At 43.8% G+C, this 22,750-nt stretch overlaps 1 protein-coding gene across 2 annotated transcripts in view; it reads right to left on the bottom strand.

Moving 5' to 3' along the window:
* The window catches only part of ADAMTSL1 (ADAMTS like 1), a 460,511-nt gene extending 439,481 nt beyond the window's left edge, over positions 1-21,030 (bottom strand). Inside the window, exon 1 of one of the 2 annotated variants that reach the window (XM_088659038.1) lies at positions 20,566-21,030. In XM_088659038.1, the coding sequence (XP_088515164.1) occupies positions 20,566-20,661 (96 nt within the window). In that variant the 5' untranslated portion in view covers positions 20,662-21,030. The remainder of the gene's footprint in view (positions 1-20,565) is intronic. The other variant, XM_088659040.1, reaches the window with a different exon arrangement.
* Between the last annotated feature and the right edge of the window lie 1,720 nt (positions 21,031-22,750).

Here is a 22,750-nt window from a genome sequence, read left to right as displayed (position 1 = left end):
TGTCTTTGTTTATTTATAGTTGGTTTGACTGTATAAGAATAATTTTATTTTGCATTTTCAAATTACGTATAAGCCACCCAGACAACTCTTGTGATATGGGTGGTATGCAAATAAAATAAAATATAACTAACACAACTGCATTGAGATAGGCATATATACGTGTATCATAGTTTAGATCTTTCCTTACAAAATAAAAATAAAAATCCTGCTGCACAAGAGACTGGGCTGACCAGGAGCAGTATTTTGCACTGGGTGATTGAGCACTCAATGGTGAGAGGAATAGAGCACCACATCCACACCAAAGCATCGTCTGGGGGCAAATGGTATAGCTCCTACTGAGTTTTACGTCTAGCCAACACCTGCATGGAATGCACCTAGAAACCTTGTGCGTACTACCTTGCATCCTGTGATGGAAGACAGACAGGATGTAATTCCACTGACCAAATGAATCTATCTGCAGCCAGAAATAAAAGTCAACACCAAGCTGCAGTGCTAAGATGCTGCATGCATGGATATTTTTAAAACTTCACCTAGAACTCTCAAATTCACAAAAGCAACTTATCACTGAGACTATGCATAACAGGGGTGATTGAAGCCGATGCAGAGGAAACAAACTGTCAGCAAATTAGCACAGCCCCAATACTTCCATTTCATGGTCAGGGTACTATGATACCAGCTTTCGAGCTGCAGAGGGGTTTTTGGTGGGGAGGGAAGCGGGGGGGGGGGGAGTAGGACATTTGCCTCTGTTGGTGCAGTTTGGCAACATACAGCACGCAGTATACATTTCATTTGCATTCTACCCAGGCTTCAGTGCTCAGTAGCCGCTTGATAAAATTACAAGACACATAGCAAGTTCTGGCTGCGCTGGCATCCCCTTGCAGTTACAGAATTGCGAAAGATCAGCAGCAGAATTTCATCCGTGGATTAGCAAACAGAACACATAAAAACACATTTTCTTAGGCACAACTCAACACCTATTTAACATCAAGAATTTTGACCTGCCAAAATGCCGTTTCTTCTTTGAAGCCACGAATGCATTGCAACCGGGCATTCTGAAGCCTAAAAGCTGAATGTAATGCAATGACCTACTGAAAAAGGAGAGACCAATATAAAATTTTTCACCCTTTATCATGCCCCTTGCAAAGTGTCTTCCCAGGCCATTTTTAGACTGGAAACTAAGTCCAGTTGAAGGGAGGGGGGCAGCTTTGATTGTTTGCAGGGGAGAATCTGCAAATGTGAGAACGAATCAACTCCCTTCCTGTTGATTCTCCCTTGCAAATGCAAACCTCAGCAAAAATTAAATTCTTGCTCTTAAAATTTCCTCTCTCTACTACAGTTTCAGCGTCTGGCATGAACTGTCACCAGTATGGTTAAAGAGGTTTAGCATTCCAGTGGATAGCCCCCCTGTAGCCAAACCTGACTTATCTTCCCCCCCCCCCCCGCCGCTGCCCTGCTTCACTCTCCTGTAAAAGTTGGAACTTACAGTAGGCTCTTTCTGCCTTGTAATCCTATCATGAAGAGCAAGATTAGCTTGAAACATTCTGAGTGACATTGCCAAAATACATCTGTCATCCACACCATGTACATCAAAGAAAGGTCACGGTGTTATATAATATTTCAAAACTGAGAGTCCCATCAGATCTGCTATCTGAGAACAGGGACCTGTCCGTTTTTTTAAAAAGATATTTTTCTTAATGGCTCTGAAGTGTTGATTTTACAGCACAGCAATAATTGCTGTGGGGGAGAATGGGGCCACGGAAAAAATAGAACACCAGAGAGAGAGAGAGAGATGTACAGCATCTTTCAGACTGGCTAATGGAGTTTAGTGTTGCCAGCACTCAGAACAACATACGTTTGAGTACTTGATATTCCCCTTACAGTCTCTTATGGATATTAATATCCCTTTTTAAGGATCAAGGAGGTAATTCATCTTTTGGTCCTGTGTGACCATTCAAATTTAGCCTTTGTTAGTCTTAATTTTCCCCAGTTAAGCTTTGCATTGGAATTACAGCCATACCTTGGATCCCGAACGCCTTGACACTTGGACGTTTTGGCTTCTGACCACTGCAAACCCAGAAGTGTTTCGGTTTGCAAACGTTCTTCGGAACCTGAACGTCCAACGGGGCCCCCGTGCCTTCTAATTGGTTGCAGGAGCTTCCTGCAGCCAATCAGAAGCCGCACTTTGGTTTCCGAACGTTTTGAAAGTCGAGCGGACTTCTGGAATGGATTCTGTTCATCTTCCAAGGTACCACTGGAATGCAATCCTATTCATATTTAGTTAGAAGTAAATCTCACTTTGTTCAACTTCAGTGGATTTACTTCCAGATAAGAGTTCATAGGATTACCAGATTAGTGTCCGTTTTTGAAGAAGGTTAAATTCCAGACACCATTAAAATAGAACCAGTGGACCCTGAGAAAATGGGTGCACAATATGTACTTATGGATATCTATAGGATAACCTGTGGTCTTCCATATGTTACTGGACAACAATCCCCATCGTCCTTGACCATTGGCCATGCTGGCAGAGGCTGCTGAGTCCCAACATCTGAAATACCGCAAGTTAGCCCCCCCTGATTTATTAAAGTCTGCATAGCTTGGCAGCCCACTTTAGCCACAAATGTCCATCTCTATTAGCTTGCTTCTGTTGATCTCTTGCCTACTGTAATGATAATCAGCTATAGATCAGCAGTTATTGCATTAATTCTACCGTGTTTCTCATATTTTAAGACGTAGCCATAAAATAAGACGTAGCAGGATTTTCAAGCATTTGAGAAATATAAGCCATACCCCCAAAATAAGCCATAGTGGTAGGCACCGTTCTGGAGGGCGCCAAGGAAGAGGCGTGGCTGCCCGCACCTCTCCGGTCACCTCCGAGCCTCCAGGAGCCAGCAGCAGCAATGCCAGCTGTGGCAGGAGGAGGAGGAGGCTTGCCGGGTCAGCACCCAGCAGCACCATGCAGAGCGCCCCAACCCTCCAGGAACCAACGCTCCTGCTGGCTTGGGGCTTGGAACTTAGTTTCTATTATTATACTTACGTAGTTTTTCTGGCAACTGTAGTTTTACATATGTTCAGATAATTTTTAATCTGAGCTACAGTTTGGTGTCATGGAGTACTATCTCCCAAACTCCATGGCTTTTAAATTTAATATAAGACTGTTATGGGAGACTTGAACCAGGATAGCAGTACCAAACTTTCATGTGGTACACTCAATGGCTGGTGTGTGTTTATTTTATTTTTAAAAAGCCTAAATTATAATCCAAGTGATACTTTAGCCTTCAGATACAATCACTGCTTGTTGCTTTGTGAAAAATCCAAAAATGATTGGATCGTGTGCATAGGCAGAAACTGTTTTCTTATTTCAATGAATTCTATGATTCAAAAGCTTCAAGATACATCTACACACATATGCTCAAAGACCTGCGCCTGTTCATTGGGGGAAATAGGTAGCCAAGAGACCTTTTCTTTAGATGCTCCTTCTATGAAGAGGCACTCAGGGAGACCTTGGATTCCATACTGGTGAGGTTAGTTGACACCCCAGAAAAGCAAATATACAACATGCTCCTGTGTTAGGCAAAGACCAGAAGACAACCCGGACGGTCGCCAGATTCTGTGTCCAGATCTGCAGACAGAGACCTTCCCCTGAGACAAACCAGTTTGTTTGAAAGTCCCTAATTCTGGTTCCCCGAGCGACCCAGGGCCAGTTCTCTGCGGCAGCTTTTCTAAAATTTTAAGTATTTTTATGCTCATTGCATTTATAAATATTAATTTTATTGTTGTTTAAAGTTTTTTGCATATGTTTTGTACTTTGGGATTGTTCTCCCAAATGTGTTTTCAAAAGCTGGTCTTCGACCGTAATAAATTATTCATTCATTCATCTACACACATCATTCTAATTAACATCTTAAACTTGGCATTCTGCTCAAATATCATTAAGAATTTCTCTGTCTGGTTCCAAACTGAAAAACTGTCTGAGCAGCCTGTAGACATTTCCAGGCATCAACTAAGTTTACACAAGTTTATAGAAACAGTATAATATGATTCAAAATAAGAGGTAGCTAACTTGTATAACCCAACGTGGTCCATGGTGCTGAACATTTCCTTCTTCCAAAACACTAGGGGGGTGGGGAATCACTTTTGCATGAATAACACGGCACGGGACACAATTCTATATTTTAAACATCTAAGCAACATTTGTTTTATGAGGCAATGATAATGGCTCAGACCGATACAGCCATTCTCAAGTCACATTCATTCACATGCCACTTTGGAAATGAAAGTACAGGTCAAAAATTTAGCAACAGTCAGGTAACACATGACAAGTAAGGTCAGTCTTATAGGGGAAAACATAAGCAGCTCAGAGAAACTAATTAGAATTTGGTTCTTTGGCAGACTACCATTTTGGGTTTCTTATATTAAAAAAAAACACTACTATGTGTTCCTCTGTTTGGTCCTCTGTATGAGTTTCAGCTCCATCAACTCTAAACTGATTGGGACATGTCCAGCCCTACATACTAACGTCCAAACAAGGATGCTACGAAAGACTAATGGTACCTACCCCCGGAATGCAGCAGTGCCCTAGAAGCTCAATAATAAAAGCCTATATTTTAAGTGAACTTCCTGCATGAATAATGCCCCCTTCTCTTTCATGAATTTAGAGTTTCATTAAGCACACTTATCTCTAGATAAATGGGATTACTTGTACACAGAAAGTAAAGCTTTCTCAGCCATAACAGATAATGTTACGGAAAGCAAGGCAGTACTACCAAGTTAGAATGTACCGACTGGCTGTTAAAACAAAAACAAAAAATGTATGGGGATGAAGGAACAGGCAGAGCTGAGAGATAGGGGACGGTGGACTAGGAACTTTGTTGCAGCTTTTGGACACCAAGTAAATAAGCAAAAACGTATAAATCTGAGTCAAGTACAGTATTTGTTGGAAACGTAAAGAAGTAGAAGGTACATTTTAACCATATGTGGGGGACATGTAGAATGGGAAAGGATTGGGGGAAATGATTTATAATGAATTGAGGAAAATGTTTAAGGTGAGTCTTCCCAAGTATGTATTTTGTATTAAATTTGTAAACTGTTGAAATTTATCAATTAAAAAATTGAAGGAACTTTATTGCAGCTTTGAAAAGAGAGTCTCTGTGGAGGAAGGATTGCACAAGGCGAAAGTTTTCAACTCTACCTACCCCTGGAAATGCTGGATGGGCCAAGTTCCTTTAAGGAGCACACAGACCAAGAAAGAGTTTGGGAATGAAGAGTATTTTACTGAATAGTATAAAAGCATTGCATCCTCAGTGAAAAGGAGGCTTTGAAATACTCTTGAGTCCAAGCATAGTATGAACTTACTCATAGGAAATTATTCGCCACTGTTTAGCACACAATTTTTTGTTTTATTTTTTCCCTTAGTTCATATTTATACAATATAAATATTTACAAATATAATTGTTATATATTTGATGTGTGTGCATGTGTGTTGGGTGGGGAGTGCGGCAGGGAATTCATTTGAACTAATAGTCAAGTGCGGGGGGGGGGGGGACAAGCAGTTTTTCAAGAAACAGATCCGTAACTGTCAGGAAACAAATGCTCATTTATCATTCCTCCCTTCTGAAAAAAAAGAGATAACTCTCCATTTTAAGCTTTCTGACTCACACTTGTATTCCTTTACTATCCTTTGCCAATAGTGGCTACATGGGAGTTTCTTCTTCAAAAGATTAAATACACACAAGACACATTAGTATGTCCATAAAAGGTCAGGATCTGTGTATGAGTTTCAAAGGTTTGCACTATTTGCAGACAGCATCACAGTGAAACACAGAATTACTCAAGGAGGAGGCCTGACTATCTACATACAAAGTAAGGAGGCACACATTTTTAGGGACATCGCCACTCTCATTTTGTTGCAAATAATGGCATAGAAACGAAGTTATGGGTGCATCTAGTTTTGGGGTACAAACATCTTACCCCAAGTCACTGTTTCCCAATCGTGGGTCTGCAGCTATTTTTGGACTACAACTCCCATCATCCCTAGCTAGCAAGACCAGTGGTCAGGGATGGTGGAAATTGTAGTCCGAAAACAGCTGGAGACCCAAGGTTGGGAAACACTGTCCTAAGTGTTATCTGTCATCACAAATTTGTCCCATTGATCTCCATGGCATATAAATTCAATTAACACTGGGATGTGTTAGCATTTTCACCCCTCCCAATGTGAGAATCAGATGATAGTCTCCAGAGAGAGAAGTGGGCGGGAACTGTTCCTTCACTCAATTGCCTTCCCGACTCTGCTAATTTACTGGGGTGTGGTATTGCTATATTGCTCTGTAGCTGTTGTGAGTAGCTCCGGCTCTCTGTTATGCTGTGTGTTTGCAGTGAGAGCTGTTTGTAACTTTCACACAGCCTATGTATATATTCTGTAAATACGCATTAGCTTGAAGTAATAAAGAGGATTAAAAACCCCTGCCGCAGTATCCATTGTTTATCGAAGCAGAAGGTGCTCCAGTCGTCCTGTTAGCCCAGTTGGGGCAGAAGAGGGACTGAAGACGTGGATAAAGCCTGGCATAAAACCCACAGGATGCACCTATTAAAAGATGCACTATGCATTCAAGCCACAATGAATGTGAACTATATTAGCTGATTTTGAGCATATGGGTTTTTGGGAAGCGGGAGCCAAGAGATGGGACAACTGTTACTCATTATTTGCCGGAGACCTGGCACCTTAGCATTTCCCCAGCATTTAACATATAATAGGCTGCTGCTAAATCAATGCCCATTGTTCACTCCAGCAAATGCTACCTTCCCTTAGACCAGGCATCCCCAAACTTCGGCCCTCCAGATGTTTTGGACTATAATTCCCATCATCCCTGACCACTGGTCTTGTTAGCTAGGGATCATGGGAGTTGTAGGCCAAAACATCTGGAAGGCCGCAGTTTAGGGATGCCTGCCTTAGACCCTTACCCAATCACCATCACAATGCGACTGAATGGAACAACAAAGTAACACCAGTTGAAAAGTGCCAGTAATCTGACACACGTAAACAGCTACAGGCATTGATGAGCACAAAAAAACCCCTTTTAAGGATAACTTTTTATTTATACTTCAAATATTTTTTAAACCAGACCCCCAAGCTGTTCTTCCAGCATAGAAGATGGAAGATCTAGCAATATGCTGGTTTCTTTAAAAGAACAGCAGTTGCCATGCTACATAGACCTGTTGTTTCTTGCAGCAGCTGGCCAGCTGGCTATAACAACAAGAGATGTTTGACAGTGGAATGGACTCCTTGGGAAGTGGTGGACACTCCTTCATTGTTTTAAAGTAGAGGTTCAATGGTCATCTGTCTTGGATGCTTTATCTGAGATTCCTGATTTGCGGGGAGTTGGTCTAGATTACTATTGGGGTCCCACCAACTCTACAATTCTATGATTCCATGAAAGTCTATGCCAGACATCCCCAGACTTTGGCCCTCCAGATGTTTTGGACTACAATTCCCATCATCTCTGACCACTGGTCCTCTTAGCTAGGAATCATGGGAGTTGTAGGCCAAAACATCTGGAGGGCCACAGTTTGGGGATGCCTGGTCTATGCCACAAGCTGGTAAATTGCGGGCTAGACAATTCAGTGAATTTGTAACTGGCTGACTGGCCGAACCCAAAGGGTGCTCATCAATGGCTCCTCCTCATCCTGGAGAGTAGTGACTAGTGCGGTGCCACAGGATTCTGTCTTGGGCCCAGTCTTATTCAACATCTTTATCAATGACTTGGATGATGGACTGGAGGGCATCCTGAGCAAGTTTGCAGATGACACCAAATTGGAAGGGGTGGCTAATACCCCAGAGGACAGGATCACACTTCAAAATGACCTTAACAGATTAGAGAACTGGGCCAAAGCAAACAAGATGAAATTTAACAAGGAGAAATGTAAAGTACTACACTTGGGCAAAAAAAATGAAAGGCACAAATACAGGATGGGAAACACCTGGCTTGAGAGCAGTACATGTGAAAAGCATCTAGGAGTCTTGATAGACCACAAACTTGACATGAGTCAACAGTGTGATGCAACAGCTAAAAAAGCCAATGCAATTCTGGGCTGCATCAATAGGAGTATAGCATCTAGATCAAGGGAAGTAATAGTACCACTGTATTCTCCTCTGGTCAGACCTCACCTGGAGTACTGTGTCCAGTTCTGGGCACCACAGTTCAAGAGGGATACTGACAAACTGGAACGTGTCCAGAGGAGGGCAACCCAAATGGTCAAAGGCCTGGAAACGATGCCTTATGAGGAACGGCTTAGGGAGCTGGGTATGTTTAGCCTGGAGAAGAGAAGGTTAAGGGGTGATATGATAGCCATGTTCAAATATATTAAAGGGTGTCATATAGAAGAGGGAGAAAAGTTGTTTTCTGCTGCTCCAGAGAAGCGGACATGGAGCAATGGATTCAAACTACAAGAAAGAAGATTCCACCTAAACATTAGGAAGAACTTCCTGACAGTAAGAGCTGTTCGACAGTGGAATTTGCTGCCAAGGAGTGTGGTGGAGTCTCCTTCTTTGGAGGTCTTTAAGCAGAGGCTTGACAGGCATATGTCAAGAATGCTTTGATGGTGTTTCCTGCTTGGCAGGGGGTTGGACTGGATGGCCCTTGTGGTCTCTTCCAACTCTATGATTCTATAATAAGTTTCTTTGTTAGCCTTTAAGGGTTGACAAGTCACTTTGGTTTTTGCTAAAACAGACTTAATCATCTGCTCTTTTGGAAGTAGCAGCACATGTTTTCAACACAGGGATTGTGACAAATGGCAAAATAGATGAGCCAAATAATTAATATTAGCTTTCGAAGAAAGAAAAACCAAACAGACCAATAGGCAATACTGAAATTAACATTTCATTGGCTGAGAACAAATTTTTGTATAGCTGCAAAATGGAAACACGCTACCAGGCCTCCATGGGGACATTTCTAAATCATTAGATTTATTTATTTTTTTTAAAAAGCATTTTCCCTGTTCCTCCTTTACAGTCCTATGCACGTCTACTCAAAAGCATATCCCGTGGAGTTAAATGGGGCATATTCCCAGGTTACTGGGTACAGTTTTGTAGCCCCAATGAATAAAATAAAGGCTCAAACTGCAGCAACAAGGTTTTATGGAGTCATCCCAGGAGGAAAGAGAAAACCGGTCCTAAAGCGCCTAATAGCTGGAAGCAAAGCTTGAAGTGTTGCTATTTTAACTGAATTAATAGCAGGTTTTAGGATAATTCAGCAGCACTGAAGCACGTAGTGACTGAGCTCTTTCCTGGGTTTCATATATCAGGGAGCTGTAGTTTAATCTTCCATTGCACTCATTTGGGATGGACTAGAGGCCCCCACAAGGTCCCTTCTCAACTTAAGATTCTGTAAGTTGTGACTGTCATCACTCCAATTCAAACCAATGATTCCTTGCTAAACATGAGAACTATATATTCACGCCTCTCTTGATTTTCAAGATGTTAAGGAGCATCAAAGCTTGAGGGTTACATGGAAATCTCAGTTATAACGGGGAAAGTTAAGGCTGTGACACTAGTTAGCCTAACTATAAATCAATTAAAGCCTTTTCATAAAAAGTTGTTAATTATTTTAATATGTGAACTTTAAAAAAATATATGTGGGTTGCAGGTTGCATTCCATCGCCCTTTTCTCTAAGGATGGCACCTCTCAATACATAATCCAATAAATAAAAATGATTTATCCTGTGGTACCATTATTTTATTCATATGCAAATTTATGCTAAGTTATTAATCAAATCAAAAATTATAAAAAGACATCCTGCACAAACTACATTTTTATCAGTATCTGTAGCTGTATCCATTCAGTTATCTGTTCCTCCAAAGAAGGAGATTCAAAGCAATACTTCCAGAAATCCTTAATAACATTAAGAAAAATCAAACCTAGACTATTCTGATAGTTCTTTTCCTTGTCAGGTCTACTTCTTTTTCAAATCAAATTTCAAGTATTCTGTGTATGTTTTATCTTTACCTGACTATTCCTCACAACAACTGTGCAAAAAATACCAGTTTTGTATTTTCTGTATTACACCCAGGGAACTGAGCACAAAAGATTCACTACTTGCCCAAAGTAAGATTTGAACTGGGGGCTTTGGGGATCACAACATTGCTGTTTTGCTACAACTGCACTCCTTAGCAAGTTCACGCTTTATTTTTTTTATCTCCTTAACCATGGCAATGCCAAATCACATGTTTCCATCTGTGTGGTCTTTGCTTGATACATTTGTCAAACAGACAAGTTAAATAATGGGTCGATTTTTCTCACCTGGTACTTGACATTGCAAACTCATTGTACTGTAACTTTGCAATGCCGTGTTAGGAGTAAGATTTGTAGACTGCCATGTATTAGAATAACGGTGGGAGGAAAAAGGCAGATACATCAATTGAAGGTGCTCCATTTGTCTTTGTCAAGAATCCAACATCTGCTCCAAGTTTAAAATGTTAAAATAGCAAATTACCCATCATCCCATGATTGGCTGATGGCTTTTCTCGTCAGGCAGCACCATGGTTCAGTTCCATTCCACCCTCAACAAATACAGGAAAGGAATGTACATCAATATTCATTTACAGGGCTATTGACAGTACTCTATCACCCCCAAACCTTCTTTGCGTGTTTTTCCTTAGGGAGTTGTCCAGATAGTCTCCATCTGTGACTTGCTCTTCATTACTTCAGCCTCCAAGGTCCAAATACAAGCTCCATATGTTCCTTCTGAGCCAATAGTTCCTTTGTGATTCATCATATCTGTCATACTAAGCTCTGCTTCAAGTCTTTGAAGGATCAATAAGAGCTTTTTTTCAACTGCCACATGTGTGATAGGCATGCTCAGAGTTGACTTCATTCTTAGGAACCAAACACATGACCCATTTTTTGTACAAACTTGTACAAACATAAACGGTGCATAATTGGGTAGCTATCTTTTTGCTTATCTCGATAGTTGCTTGCTTTGTCATTTATCCTAACACACTAGGCTCTTTCCTCTGCTTTTGGCCAAACAGCACCATTCCCTGAATGAAATGGTGAAGAAGGAGCTTGTCCAAATTGCCACAATAGTCAAGGTTGGCTAAAGAGGGAAAGACAGCAAAAATGGCGTATCCTTCAGAACAGGACTGCATTCATTATGCCCATGGGAGATATGATGACCTAAATTCCCTGTTAAGTACATTATTAAGAGATCCTAACACTACATTGGCTCCCAGTATGTTTCCGAGCACAATTCAAAGGGTTGGTGCTGACCTTTAAAGCCCTAAGCAGCCTTGGTCCAATATACCTGAAGGAGCGTCTCCACCCCCATTGTTCTGCCCGGACACTGAGGTCCAGTGCCGAGGGCCTTCTGGCTGTTCCTTCGCTATGAGAAGCCAAGTTACAGGGAACCAGGCAGAGGGCCTTCTCGGTAGTGGCGCCTGCCCTGTGGAACGCCCTCCCATCAGATGTCAAAGAGAAAAACAACTACCAGCCTTTTAGAAGACATCGGAAGGCAGCCCTGTTTAGGGAAGCTTTAAATGTTTCATAGACTATTGTATTTTAATATTTTGCTGGAGGCCACCCAGAATGGCTGGGAAAACCCAGCCAGATGGGCAGGGTATAAATAATATATTATTATTTTAATTATTATTATTATTATTATTATTATTATGAGAGAAAAGAGCATGAGCAATTCGTAGTAAGACAGAAGAACAATATCCTTCATAGTCTAAAACTACTAAAAACAAATCCGCATACTTGCCATTTCACCCATCTGAAGTGAAATAAATCTAAGTTCAGTGGGTCTTATGGAGTGAAAATCAGCAAAACTATTCAAACAATGAAAATAGTGGGCTTTCCCATCTCCCCTATATCTTAGTGTCGCTATATGTTAAAAGACTAAGTTACCTGCTCTTGTAGAAACTGCTGCAACAAATAAGAATAGTCGAGGCACCTCACCTATGAAACCACTGTATATGTCTTACTCCTTGGAACTGAATTAGCTACACCTGGCATCAAAGGTTACAGAAAGGTATTTTAACTTTGATATGGACATTCAAAATTCTGTAGTGACAGAGGATGGTTCTTGAAGATGAAAAGCATTTTGTGACTCAGTCCTGCTGATCCTGTCAACAATATTCCCAGTGATGAGCACTGAGCACAATCCTCAATGCGCATTGAGCCACCGAGGAAGACTACATGGAAACAAGGCATTCAGTGACCATTCACTCTACCTGACTTTATTCAATCCTGAAGTTCCCACTTAAAGGTGAAGGTACCCCTGACCGTTAGGTCCAGTCACGGACAACTGCCTAGAGTTTGCCGATCAAAAGGTCGGCAGTTCGAAGTTCCCACATACTCTAAAAACACAGAAAAAACCTCCTTAGTTTTCTATGCTTGTAATCTCAATTGTATGTACCTACATGCACTTGGGGTTTTTGGCTGGTCCTGCTTTGTTGTTTAGTCGTTTAGTCGTGTCCGACTCTTTGTGACCCCATGGACCATAGCACGCCAGGCACTCCTGTCTTGCACTGCCTCCCGTAGTTTGGTCAAACTCATGTTCGTAGCTTCGAGAACACTGTCCAACCATCTTGTCCTCTGTCGTCCCCTTCTCCTAGTGCCCTCAATCTTTCCCAACATCAGGGTCTTTTCCAAGGATTCTTCTCTTCTCATGAGGTGGCCAAAGTATTGGAGCCTCAGCTTCACGATCTGTCCTTCCAGGGAGCACTCAGGGCTGATTTCCTTAAGAATTGATAGGTTTGATCTTCTAGCAGTCCATGGGACTCTCAAGAGTCTCCTCCAGCACCATAATTCAAAAGCATCAATTCTTCGGTGATCAGCCTTCTTTATGGTCCAGCTCTCACTTCCATACATCACTACTGGGAAAACCATAGCTTTAACTATACGGACCTTTGTCGGCAAGGTGATGTCTCTGCTTTTTAAGATGCTGTCTAGGTTTGTCATTGCTTTTCTCCCAAGAAGCAGGCGTCTTTTAATTTCGTGACTGCTGTCACCATCTGCAGTGATCAAGGAGCCCAAGAAAGTAAAATCTCTCACTGCCTCCATTTCTTCCCCTTCTATTTGCCAGGAGGTGATGGGACCAGTGGCCATGATCTTGGTTTTTTTGATGTTGAGCTTCAGACCATATTTTGCGCTCTCCTCTTTCACCCTCATTAAAAGGTTCTTTAATTCCTCCTCACTTCCTACATGCACTTGGGGTTTTTGGCTGGTCCTGCTTACCCAAGCCAAAAACTGTGTTCATTCCACCTGCCAGCTGTATGACGTCAATAATCTCCACCCAACAGCAAAGGAATCTCTGGCAACATTTCCTGTGGAAAAGGGAGGAGCAGACCATTCAGACTTTAGCCCATGTTCATAGGAGAAGCTTAGAGACCCCCTTCTTCATCTCTTTTTCTCCTCTTCTTGTGATTAAAAAAAAGAGGAGGCGATTGTGTCAGTCATTACAGGGAGTTAGGGCTCAGCGGCATGTGGAAAATCGAGGTGGAGAGCATGCTTGCAACCACCTTTCCCAGCTTTCCTCCCAACATTGAAGCTGCAAGGATGACTTCCACTTGCCTCTGTCACTTCAAAGTTGGGAGGAAGGCTTTCCACTCATCACACTCACCAGAGTGGAAGCGCCACACTTGTTACAATGAGTGTTATTTGTTGACGCTTGCACACAGAATGGCTTTCCTGCTTTTTAACACAGTGCTAACTCAAAAAGGGACCCAGGTGGTGCTGTGGATTAAACCACTGAGCTTAGGGCTTGCTGATCAGAAGGTCAGCGGTTCGAATCCCTGTGACGGGGTGACCTCCCATTGCTCGGTCCCAGCTCCTGCCAACCTAGCAGTTCGAAAGCATGTCAAAATGCAAGTAGATAAATAGGAACCGCTACAGCGGGAAGGTAAACGGCGTTTCCGTGTGCTGCTCCGGTTCGCCAGAAGTGGCTTTGTCATGCTGGCCACATGACCTGGAATCTATATGCCAGCTCCCTCGGCCAATAATGCGAGATGAGCGCGCAACCTCCCAACGACTGGACCTAATGGTCAGGGGTCCCTTTACCTTTAACTCAAAAAGTACCAGAATCTAGACAAAAAATTAATACACCATCTCTCTCTCTCTCTCTCTCACACACACACACACAAACACACAGCACGCACAAACTTCTCCAACAATAAAAGTCTCATATTTAGATAGGTTGAAACAGAGGTATTCTTGACGATCAGGTAGCATGACCCAGCTGTGCACCAGCTGTTTCTTCTTCAGCACTTAAGACAGCTCGGAGCAAACCCTTTCCCTTCTGAAGAATGCAACAGAAGTTTTCAAACTCCATGCTGGACCAAGTGTTTACTATTTTCCCAAAGGAAGGCTGCCACCCATTGTCAGAAGGAAAGTTAAGTATTTGCGTTTTTAATTGCACACTGCAGGGATAATGTAAAAACCAAACGCGGATTTTAAAAGTGAACAAATGTGACATTTTAGCCGCACTAATTAAAGTTTTTGGCCATATAAATGAGAACTGCCTCTACTTTACCCACCAGCCAACTATCGATTTGAGATCTGCAGAGCCTGCAGCCTCCCTGGTGTTCTCCAGCTCCAGTTTCCAGTGGCCCCAGTGAGCACGTCCAGCCACCAGGAGTGAAAGGAGCTAGACTCTAGCCAAACCGGACAGCCACAGATTCCAACCACCCTCTTTTAAGGCCTACCATGCTCACAAGCTTCCAACTGTCCTAGCAGCAGAAGTAATACTTTTCTTTTAAAAAAATTCTAAACATATTTTGATGACACAGTTAGCAACCAGGCAGAGTGGTCATGTTTTACTACCTTTTCACATCTTATTACTTAAGATGTGGCATTCTGCCCATGCAATCCAACACTATTCTCAAGAAGTGTAACCTTACATTAAGAAGTATATCAAAGCGATCAGGTTTAATTATGTTTTTTTTAATTAAAAAAAAAATCTGGAGATGACTCGAAAACAAATAAGAGTAACCAGGAGGGGCAGGTTCTCACACTAGCTTCACTTTCAGTTTTAAGAAAACAGAAAAAGTTAATTAAATTAGATTTGTTTGTGCCCCATTGCATCTGCAGGATATTCTACAGCCCCCCCCCCCCCCCGGGCTAAGCTATGATCCATTTCCCTGAAGCAACATCTGGGCAGCGGAGATTCCATGACTAAGCAGAGGGAACTACCTTGTAGAGAATACTAAAATGACATCAAGTACGTGTAAATTATACCCATGGGAAACACAATGACACAACCCAGCTCAACATTCTGCTTTCAAGAAATGAAAAACTCATTTGAAAACAAAACAGGAGAGACTACAGGAGTACTTGATACCCTGGAAAAAAAATTCCTCCTCACAAGAGGATAACTAAGAATCTCAGTCCATAATATTTACTGCAGCCTGTACAGTTTATAATAAATACCATGCAACCTTCACTTCCCTGGGATTATAAAACTAACTTCATCTTTAGAAGTCCAGTGCATTTTATTAGGAAAAGTAAACCTTACATCCAAATAGCCCCTATTTAGGAATCACAATTCCCCTTTCAATTTAAAAACCAGATTGTGCAGAGCCTCCACAAACAGAACAAGAGAAAAATTATGGGGCTCTCCTGCTCAGGACAGAATGACTGCACCAGATATATATTTTTATATATGGCTAACACTTGTATCCTGTCTTTCCTTCAAGAAACTCAGTGCAACAGACATGTTCCCCCCCCTTTCCATTTTATCACACAACAACCCTGTGAGGAAAGCATGGCTGAAAGTTAAGCTCTATCAGAGGCCTAGGTTAACAGGTACCATATTAACCTAATGCCAGAAGCCCGATACTGTAGGGGCTATTTGTACCTCCAGGGGGAGTAAATTCCACAGCTGGAGCACCTCTACGGAGAAGACTCACATCACTGTATAGCAATCGGCACCTGCTGGCGGTACAATAAGAAGTTTCCCTTTGTTGATCTCAGGGCCTGGGTGAACTGCTGTTATGTGACATGAGCGTGATCTCAGATTTCCATAACCCTTTGCTGTCTCTCAAGACAAACACAGTTGTCACGCCAATCACTACAGTGGTACCTTGGTTTAAGAACAGCTTAGTTTATGAACAACTTGGATTAAGAACGCTGCAAACTTGGAAGCAGGTGTTTTGGTTTGTGAACTTTGCCTTGGAATAAGAACATGTTCCGCTTCCTGTTGAGTGTGTTCCATTTGTAAATTGAGCCCTCACTGCTATGGGAAAGCACACCTTGGTTTAAGAACGCTTTGGTTTAAGAACGGACTTCTGGAACAAATTAAGTTCGTAAACCAAGGTACCACTGTACTTCATCTTTACCAGGCTGTAGGCATTGTAATTGGGGAGTGGCAGCAACAATTACAAATTTTGCTCAAATGCAACTAATACAAATACTAGGGACTGCCACCCCTGCTCACCTTTTCCTTTGTTGACACCACCTTCCCCTACCCTAGGCCAACCCCTCCTCCCTTAATACCTGCTCATTTACACCTCATCCGCCCCCCTCGCAGCTTGCCCAAACCACTTCCACACCTCACCCCAACCCCTTTTAAAGCAGCGAGAGGTGCTTCAGAGAGCAGTTTGGTAAACCATGCTCTGAAGTGGCCCCACTTCTATTAAACAGTTTGCATGGGCAGCCTTCCCATCCACACTGCCTGCCACTATGCCATCATTTGGCAGCCGCACAGACTACAGAGTGACAACAGCCTTACATCTTTCTTGTATATAGATCTTTTCAACAGCAGTACCAGTACCTACTTGTGGAACAGTGATTTTTCTGTTTGCGTCAGCGAACCTGATATGTAGTTGAGCTTTTCCTCTACTTGGCTGATCATTTCTTAAAAAGTCTTAAAGAGTTCTCAGGAGACCCTGCTGCTGTGTATAATGATTTGGTTACCCCCACATGACAACAATATGGGGTGCCAATACAGAGAAGGCCCTGCTTTTTAACTGTTGAACTTGCTCTCCAGTACTTTATAGCTGGACAGAACAACCCAATGTGGCGTAGGTTTGGGACGCTCCATGGCAGAAGCATCATGACCCCAGAGGAACTAGAGATAACAGGAATAGAGCGCTTTATCCATGTTGAGTAGGGGTTTGGTCCCCACTCCTATATATATGATTTATTTCAATTGACTCCTGCTGGGCTTGTGCCAGAAAGGTAGAAGGGGAAAGGGACAGCTCTCTGACTTCTTTTGACCACCCTGTGCCACTCCATCCCTTTCTTTAATATTTTTTCCTCTCACTGGTTTCTCATGGCATGGTGCGTCTTTGGTAAATGAGCACAGAGAGTCGAAAGTCCTTTAGTGAAACAGTAGTTATACATTTCTAGCTTGATCAAAATTATTTATTGTTTCATAACAGGTAGATAATTAAGAGTTTAGGCAGCTTGGCACCCCCCAGAATTTGGCTCCTGGGTGCCCCACACCCCTTGCATCCCCAGGTAAAGACAGCCCTGGATAGGACATCTGTTTGTCCCATATATATATATATATATATATATATATATATATATATATATATCCTGGTCTTCCTTGGTAAATTACTGCACAGGGAAGGTTTTCTGGTGGCAGAACTGGAGTGGTTCATCAACAACATAGCTTTACTGTGCATTCTTTTACTGTTCATTATTCAAAGTCAGTTTCTCATAGTTTTTACTAATGTTTGTGCCTTTTCGCTTGTTTCCTCCCAGTTTTGTTGACAACTGTATTTGTTGTTAAGAAAAAGCAGGAAAATACTGAAGCAGATACAATGCATGCTTGGCTGACATTTATCATCAGTGGGATAAATTGACTTTAAATTGGGAGCCAATGCAGAACCAGGGGGCTCATATCTTGGGTCCAAAAATAAGACAGAATTCCTTGTAAAAGAGCTTGGAAACCTATTTCCATGTACGTAATATGGAGCAATTCAGACTCAAAGCTAGAAAATCAATCATGTCACTAGCCATGCAACACTGCACTCTCAACAACTCTACTAACCTCCCCTCCAACATTCAATTTCCATTTGTTAACCTGTGCACCAAAATGCAATCATGGCACGCTAATAAATGCAATTGTTCAGTATACTGAATTTTTAGGGTTTAGCAGCTATTATTGCAACCAAACTGGCAAACTATCCAAGAAAGGTTTGAGAACTGTGTGTGCTTTCAGCTTTACACAAGTGGCAAAAAGTATTTTAAAAAATTAAAAAGGAGCACAAAGGGAAAATGAGTTCTGGGGGAAATGACTTTGACAATCCCACCCACCATTGAACCCAATGGGTTTTGACTTTACTCCGTTTTGGCTTCACGCATGATCCCCAGAACGTAGCCCCCACGTAAGTTGCAGGCCTACTATATTTAAGATGACAGAGTCAGCAATCTATTGGTGTACTTCTAGGAAGAGAATGTGACCTATATTTAAAACAATGGACAAAAATAGAATCTGGCAGAATTCACACTAGGGGTTTTATTTTGGCACTCTGGGGACTGGGATACGCCAAATTTATGATTCTTGTGGTACAGGCAGAGAAAGCAAGCCATCTCCACTTACACAGTGGCATTTGCAAAGACTGGATTTTAAAATTCAGAGGATGCTGGCACAATCCAGCCTGGCACAACCACCAAGATATAGGTACTTTTGGCACATTGAATAATAAAACATTTTCAATTACACTGGGGAAAGTAAAGTGACATTGAAATGTTTATGTTTTTAAGATGTTTATTTTTGAAATTTTCAGGTTTCATTGTTTCCAAAGAAAACCAACTAATCGGGCAACACCTCCTGTTTTCAACATCAGTTTCAAGTTCTGCTGTTACTGCAGCTGCTAGACACAAAATGAGTCCTGTTTCTTCCCTTCCAGTTTCCAGCCACTTCAGCCCTTGGTGGGTCAAATGAGAAGGTAATTTACCTGCTTTGCTAAATTCGCTCAAGTGAGATGGACAGACAGCTTTATCCTCAATGCCCATTTGGAGCAAAAAAGTTTCCCTGAAGTGCTACACCAGGTTCTGCAGGTTTTGAGACTTCTGCTTCTTACTGAAGAGGATAACCATATCCTGAATTCAGGCGTTAAACACATACAGACGGAAAGCCAGCTTTTAAAATTAAAAACCAACAACTTTGCTATCACTTATTTGCACTCAGAAACCAAGATGCAGGAGCTGGACAGAGTCTCTAAAACTGGTCTGAAAACGCCAGAGAAACAGGCACTGCGCAAGGCAGGAATTAACCCCTTATTAGAATCTCTGCAACAAACCAAAGGGGTGCTGTGTAACACCACACACACACACACACACACACACACACACCGTCACCTAAGACTGCAAGATCAAAACCTCTGCAACTCCAAAGAAGAGGACACTTCCTTAAAGTTCACATGTCATGTTCTGATAGTTCAAAGCTCCCTGGAACAAAAAGGTCAGCTATTTTAAAACAACTTTAAGAACCATCTCCTAAAGGCAAATGACACCTGTCAGTCTCAGCTTGGAGTCATCCTGAGCAGCAAAAGGGCACAGTTCTTGAAGCCACCAGAGAGGCAGCAAATATTGTCCTGTCCCAAACTTCAGGTTCCCAAGACACTCTGTATCATTAGGAGCCAACTCCTAGGGGCCAAGGGGCCTTCAGCCCCACCCCAAAAATTTTTTGAGGGGCTCACCCTCTCCAAAAATTTGATGGGTATTTCCATTGAAATTGTGTGTGTGCACTGCATTATGTGATTGATTATGCAGCATAGAGCTTACGTGGCCCTTCAATGTTTTATTCAAGCTGGCATCCCTGCCTATTATTACAACTCCTGACACCATGGGTATAGTGGGGGGGACTGCCCCCAAATCAAGTAAATAAATAAAAATACTTAACTAACTGACCAATTATGTAGCAGATTAACTCAGTTTTGTGTCACCCCCCCATAACCCCCCTTGGCTACGCTCATGCCTGACAGTGCATAGCATTATGGGGCCAAAGACTTTAAGAGGGACCCCAGGTCCGGATTTAGGTTTGATGAGGCCCTAAGCTACTGGGTAATAGGGCCCTTTATATGTCCAGCTGTCCTTTGTCAACAACAATTTGTTGCTGTTTTTTTTGTGTTGCATATATGCTAAATGGTAATTTATGGACCTCATGGGTATCTCAAGCCATTCGCACATAACAAATAGGAGCCTACACAACACAAAACACTGTTGCTGTATGTAGGTTTTATTTTATTTGTTTTTTTATCTTATATTTTGGCAATGTACATCCAGTTTTTTTCCTTTAATTTTTTTTTTTTTTGCCCCCAAGAGAGTGGGGTCCTAAGCTAGAGCTTGTTTAGCTTATACTGTAAGCAAATCAAGTACTGATCAGTAGCGAGCAAGCAAGGGCAGTTACAGGCAAGAAACGCATCCCGACGTCTTTCCTGCTCACCTGCGCAGGAGCCTCTGCCGGCCTCAGGCAACCCCTGCTCCGCGCCCGCGCGCATCCCCACGTGCGTGTCCACCTGTCGCTCGCCCGACAGGGGGCTCCCAGCGCTAACAACCGAGCCGAGGGGAGAAACGGAGGGGAGAGGGGAGAGGGAAACGGGACGCGGCTTCTCTTTCTTACCTGGGGAGCCGAGCACAGGAGCCACAAGCTGACGGAGAAGACGGGCGCGGCGACTAAACTCCAGGCGCGCTGCTGCTGCTCCGCCGGCGCTGCCATGGCGCTAGTCCTCCTCAGCTCCAAGGGCGGGAAAACAAAGTGCGCGAGGAGGAGGAGGAGGTGCGCAAGCTCCGCGCCCGGCTCCGTCGCCCCCTCTCGTCCGCTCCACCTCCCGCTTAATCCCTCCTGACGAGGCTCGCCCCGTCGGCGGCTCCTTGCTGCGCAGCCGGGCGTCCGCGGGGAGCTCCGCGACGGGGCGCTTGCTTGTTTGAGCGGGGCATGGGCGAAGGGAGCGAGCGAAACGGAGCAGCTCGGCGGGGCAGGAGCGGGGGGGGGGTGGCGGGGCCGCGGCGGCGGTTGCTGCTGCTGCTCCTCCCTTCTCCCTCCCTCGGTGGACGGCTGAGGGGAGCCGCGGGACCGTGGCGGGGCTGTTTTCGACGCCGGCTTCTCCGCCTCAGCCTCGGCCGGCGCTGTGGGTTTCAGGCGCCGGGACCCCTGGAGGCACTTGGCTCCTCAGTTTGTGAGGAGTTTTCGCCGGGCGGGCGTCGGAGTGGGGAGAAGGGCCTCGCCCTACCTTCCCCGCCTTAAAGAGACACCGCTGCTTTCCCCTGAGGGGATTCCTCCTCGGCGTCCGCACGAGCGCGCGCCCACTTTGGCGAAGTCGGGACCTGAGCGCAGCCGGGCGCCTAGACGCGCGGGCTCACGCGGCGATCCTACGCGCGTCGTCTACCCGGGCAGAAGAGCCACGCGATGCGCTGGGTTTTCCTGGATGGTGCAGGATCAGACCGCACGTGCGCAGCATGGCCATATGGGAGGCTACTTCACCCAAGCGCAACCCGAATGCATGCCAGCTGAGCGTTAGCTGCCAGCCAGCCCCGTGATTTTGAAATACTAACCCACTGCACTAAATGCTACACAGGGTTGCCCTATTTTGAAGAACAAAAAAAGAGGACGCGTTAGTCGACTTCTACCTTGGAGCGCTGTGACAACTCTATCCCTGAAAAAGAGGACATATGGCAACCCTAGTTCTGGCAAAATACAAGATGGGGAGGGGCGGTTGGAAGGCATTTTTTCCCACCATCTAGTGATGAAGTGACTTCAAAGCAATCAACAGGAGCTAACTCCTTGGGGCCAAGATACCTTAGCTTCCCCCACCCCATAAAAAATTGAGGGGGCCAGGGCCTCCCAAAGTTGATGTGCATCGCCATTCAAATAGTGTGCATGCACCGTGTCATGTGATTGATTATGCAGGGAGGGCTTACCTGCGGGGCCCCCAATATTTTATTCAATGTTACTCAGAAGTCCCATAATGCTGCCACTTAGGCTGCATCTATACAGATACAAAAAACCATTATTAAAAATGCTATAGGAGGAGGAGGAGGAGAAGAAAGCTTCCAAGACCATCTACCATTGAATTTGGATTCTGCCCTACGGCGCCATCTGGGGTCACATTTTTAGAACGGGTTTATAATGTTATAAATTGACCTGTGTAGCTGAGTCATAGATAGATGCGACAGTTTGGCTGCCATATGTCCGGATTTTCCCGGACATTACTGGGATTTCAAAGGCGGAATTGACGTCTGGGGGGGGGGGGGTGCGGGTTCCACAAGGTGACGCTTTGTCCTGGATCTTAGACATATCAGTTTCAGTGGTTGCCTTTAGAAAAGCTCAACAACTATCGGGGTGTCCTGGTTTATACTTTTTGAAATATGGCAACCCTACGTGACAGGAAAGAATCACCTAATAGAAACTGCATCAGATAGCTCTTAAAGGCACAACAGCAGAAACCTATTGCTCTTGCTAAGTAGTGCCTGCCACTAAGTATTTTTTCTAGATTCATTCCCCCCCACCCCCACCTTATCCTATATAGATCACCCCCACACCAGCACCACCCTTCAGTATGATGCACAGAGAGGTAGTGATACCAGAGTCGGCCCACACATGAGGCAGGGTGAAGCAGCTGCCTCAGGTGGCGGAAATGCAAGAGGCGCTCCCCCTCCCACCCCACCACTTCCGCTGCCACCAGAGAAGCAACCCAGGCAAGGGAGGCATTGGCAGCTGCAGATCACCCAAGCGGCCTCCCACTCAGCGTTGCCCTAGGGGTGAGGGAAGACCAGAGGCAAAGGCCTCCAGAACGGCTCCCTCTCAC

Source organism: Zootoca vivipara, chromosome 15, assembly GCF_965207765.1.
Source record: "Zootoca vivipara chromosome 15, rZooViv2.hap1.1, whole genome shotgun sequence".
NCBI lineage: Eukaryota > Metazoa > Chordata > Lepidosauria > Squamata > Lacertidae > Zootoca > Zootoca vivipara.
This window is presented reverse-complemented; position numbering and strand designations above follow the sequence as displayed.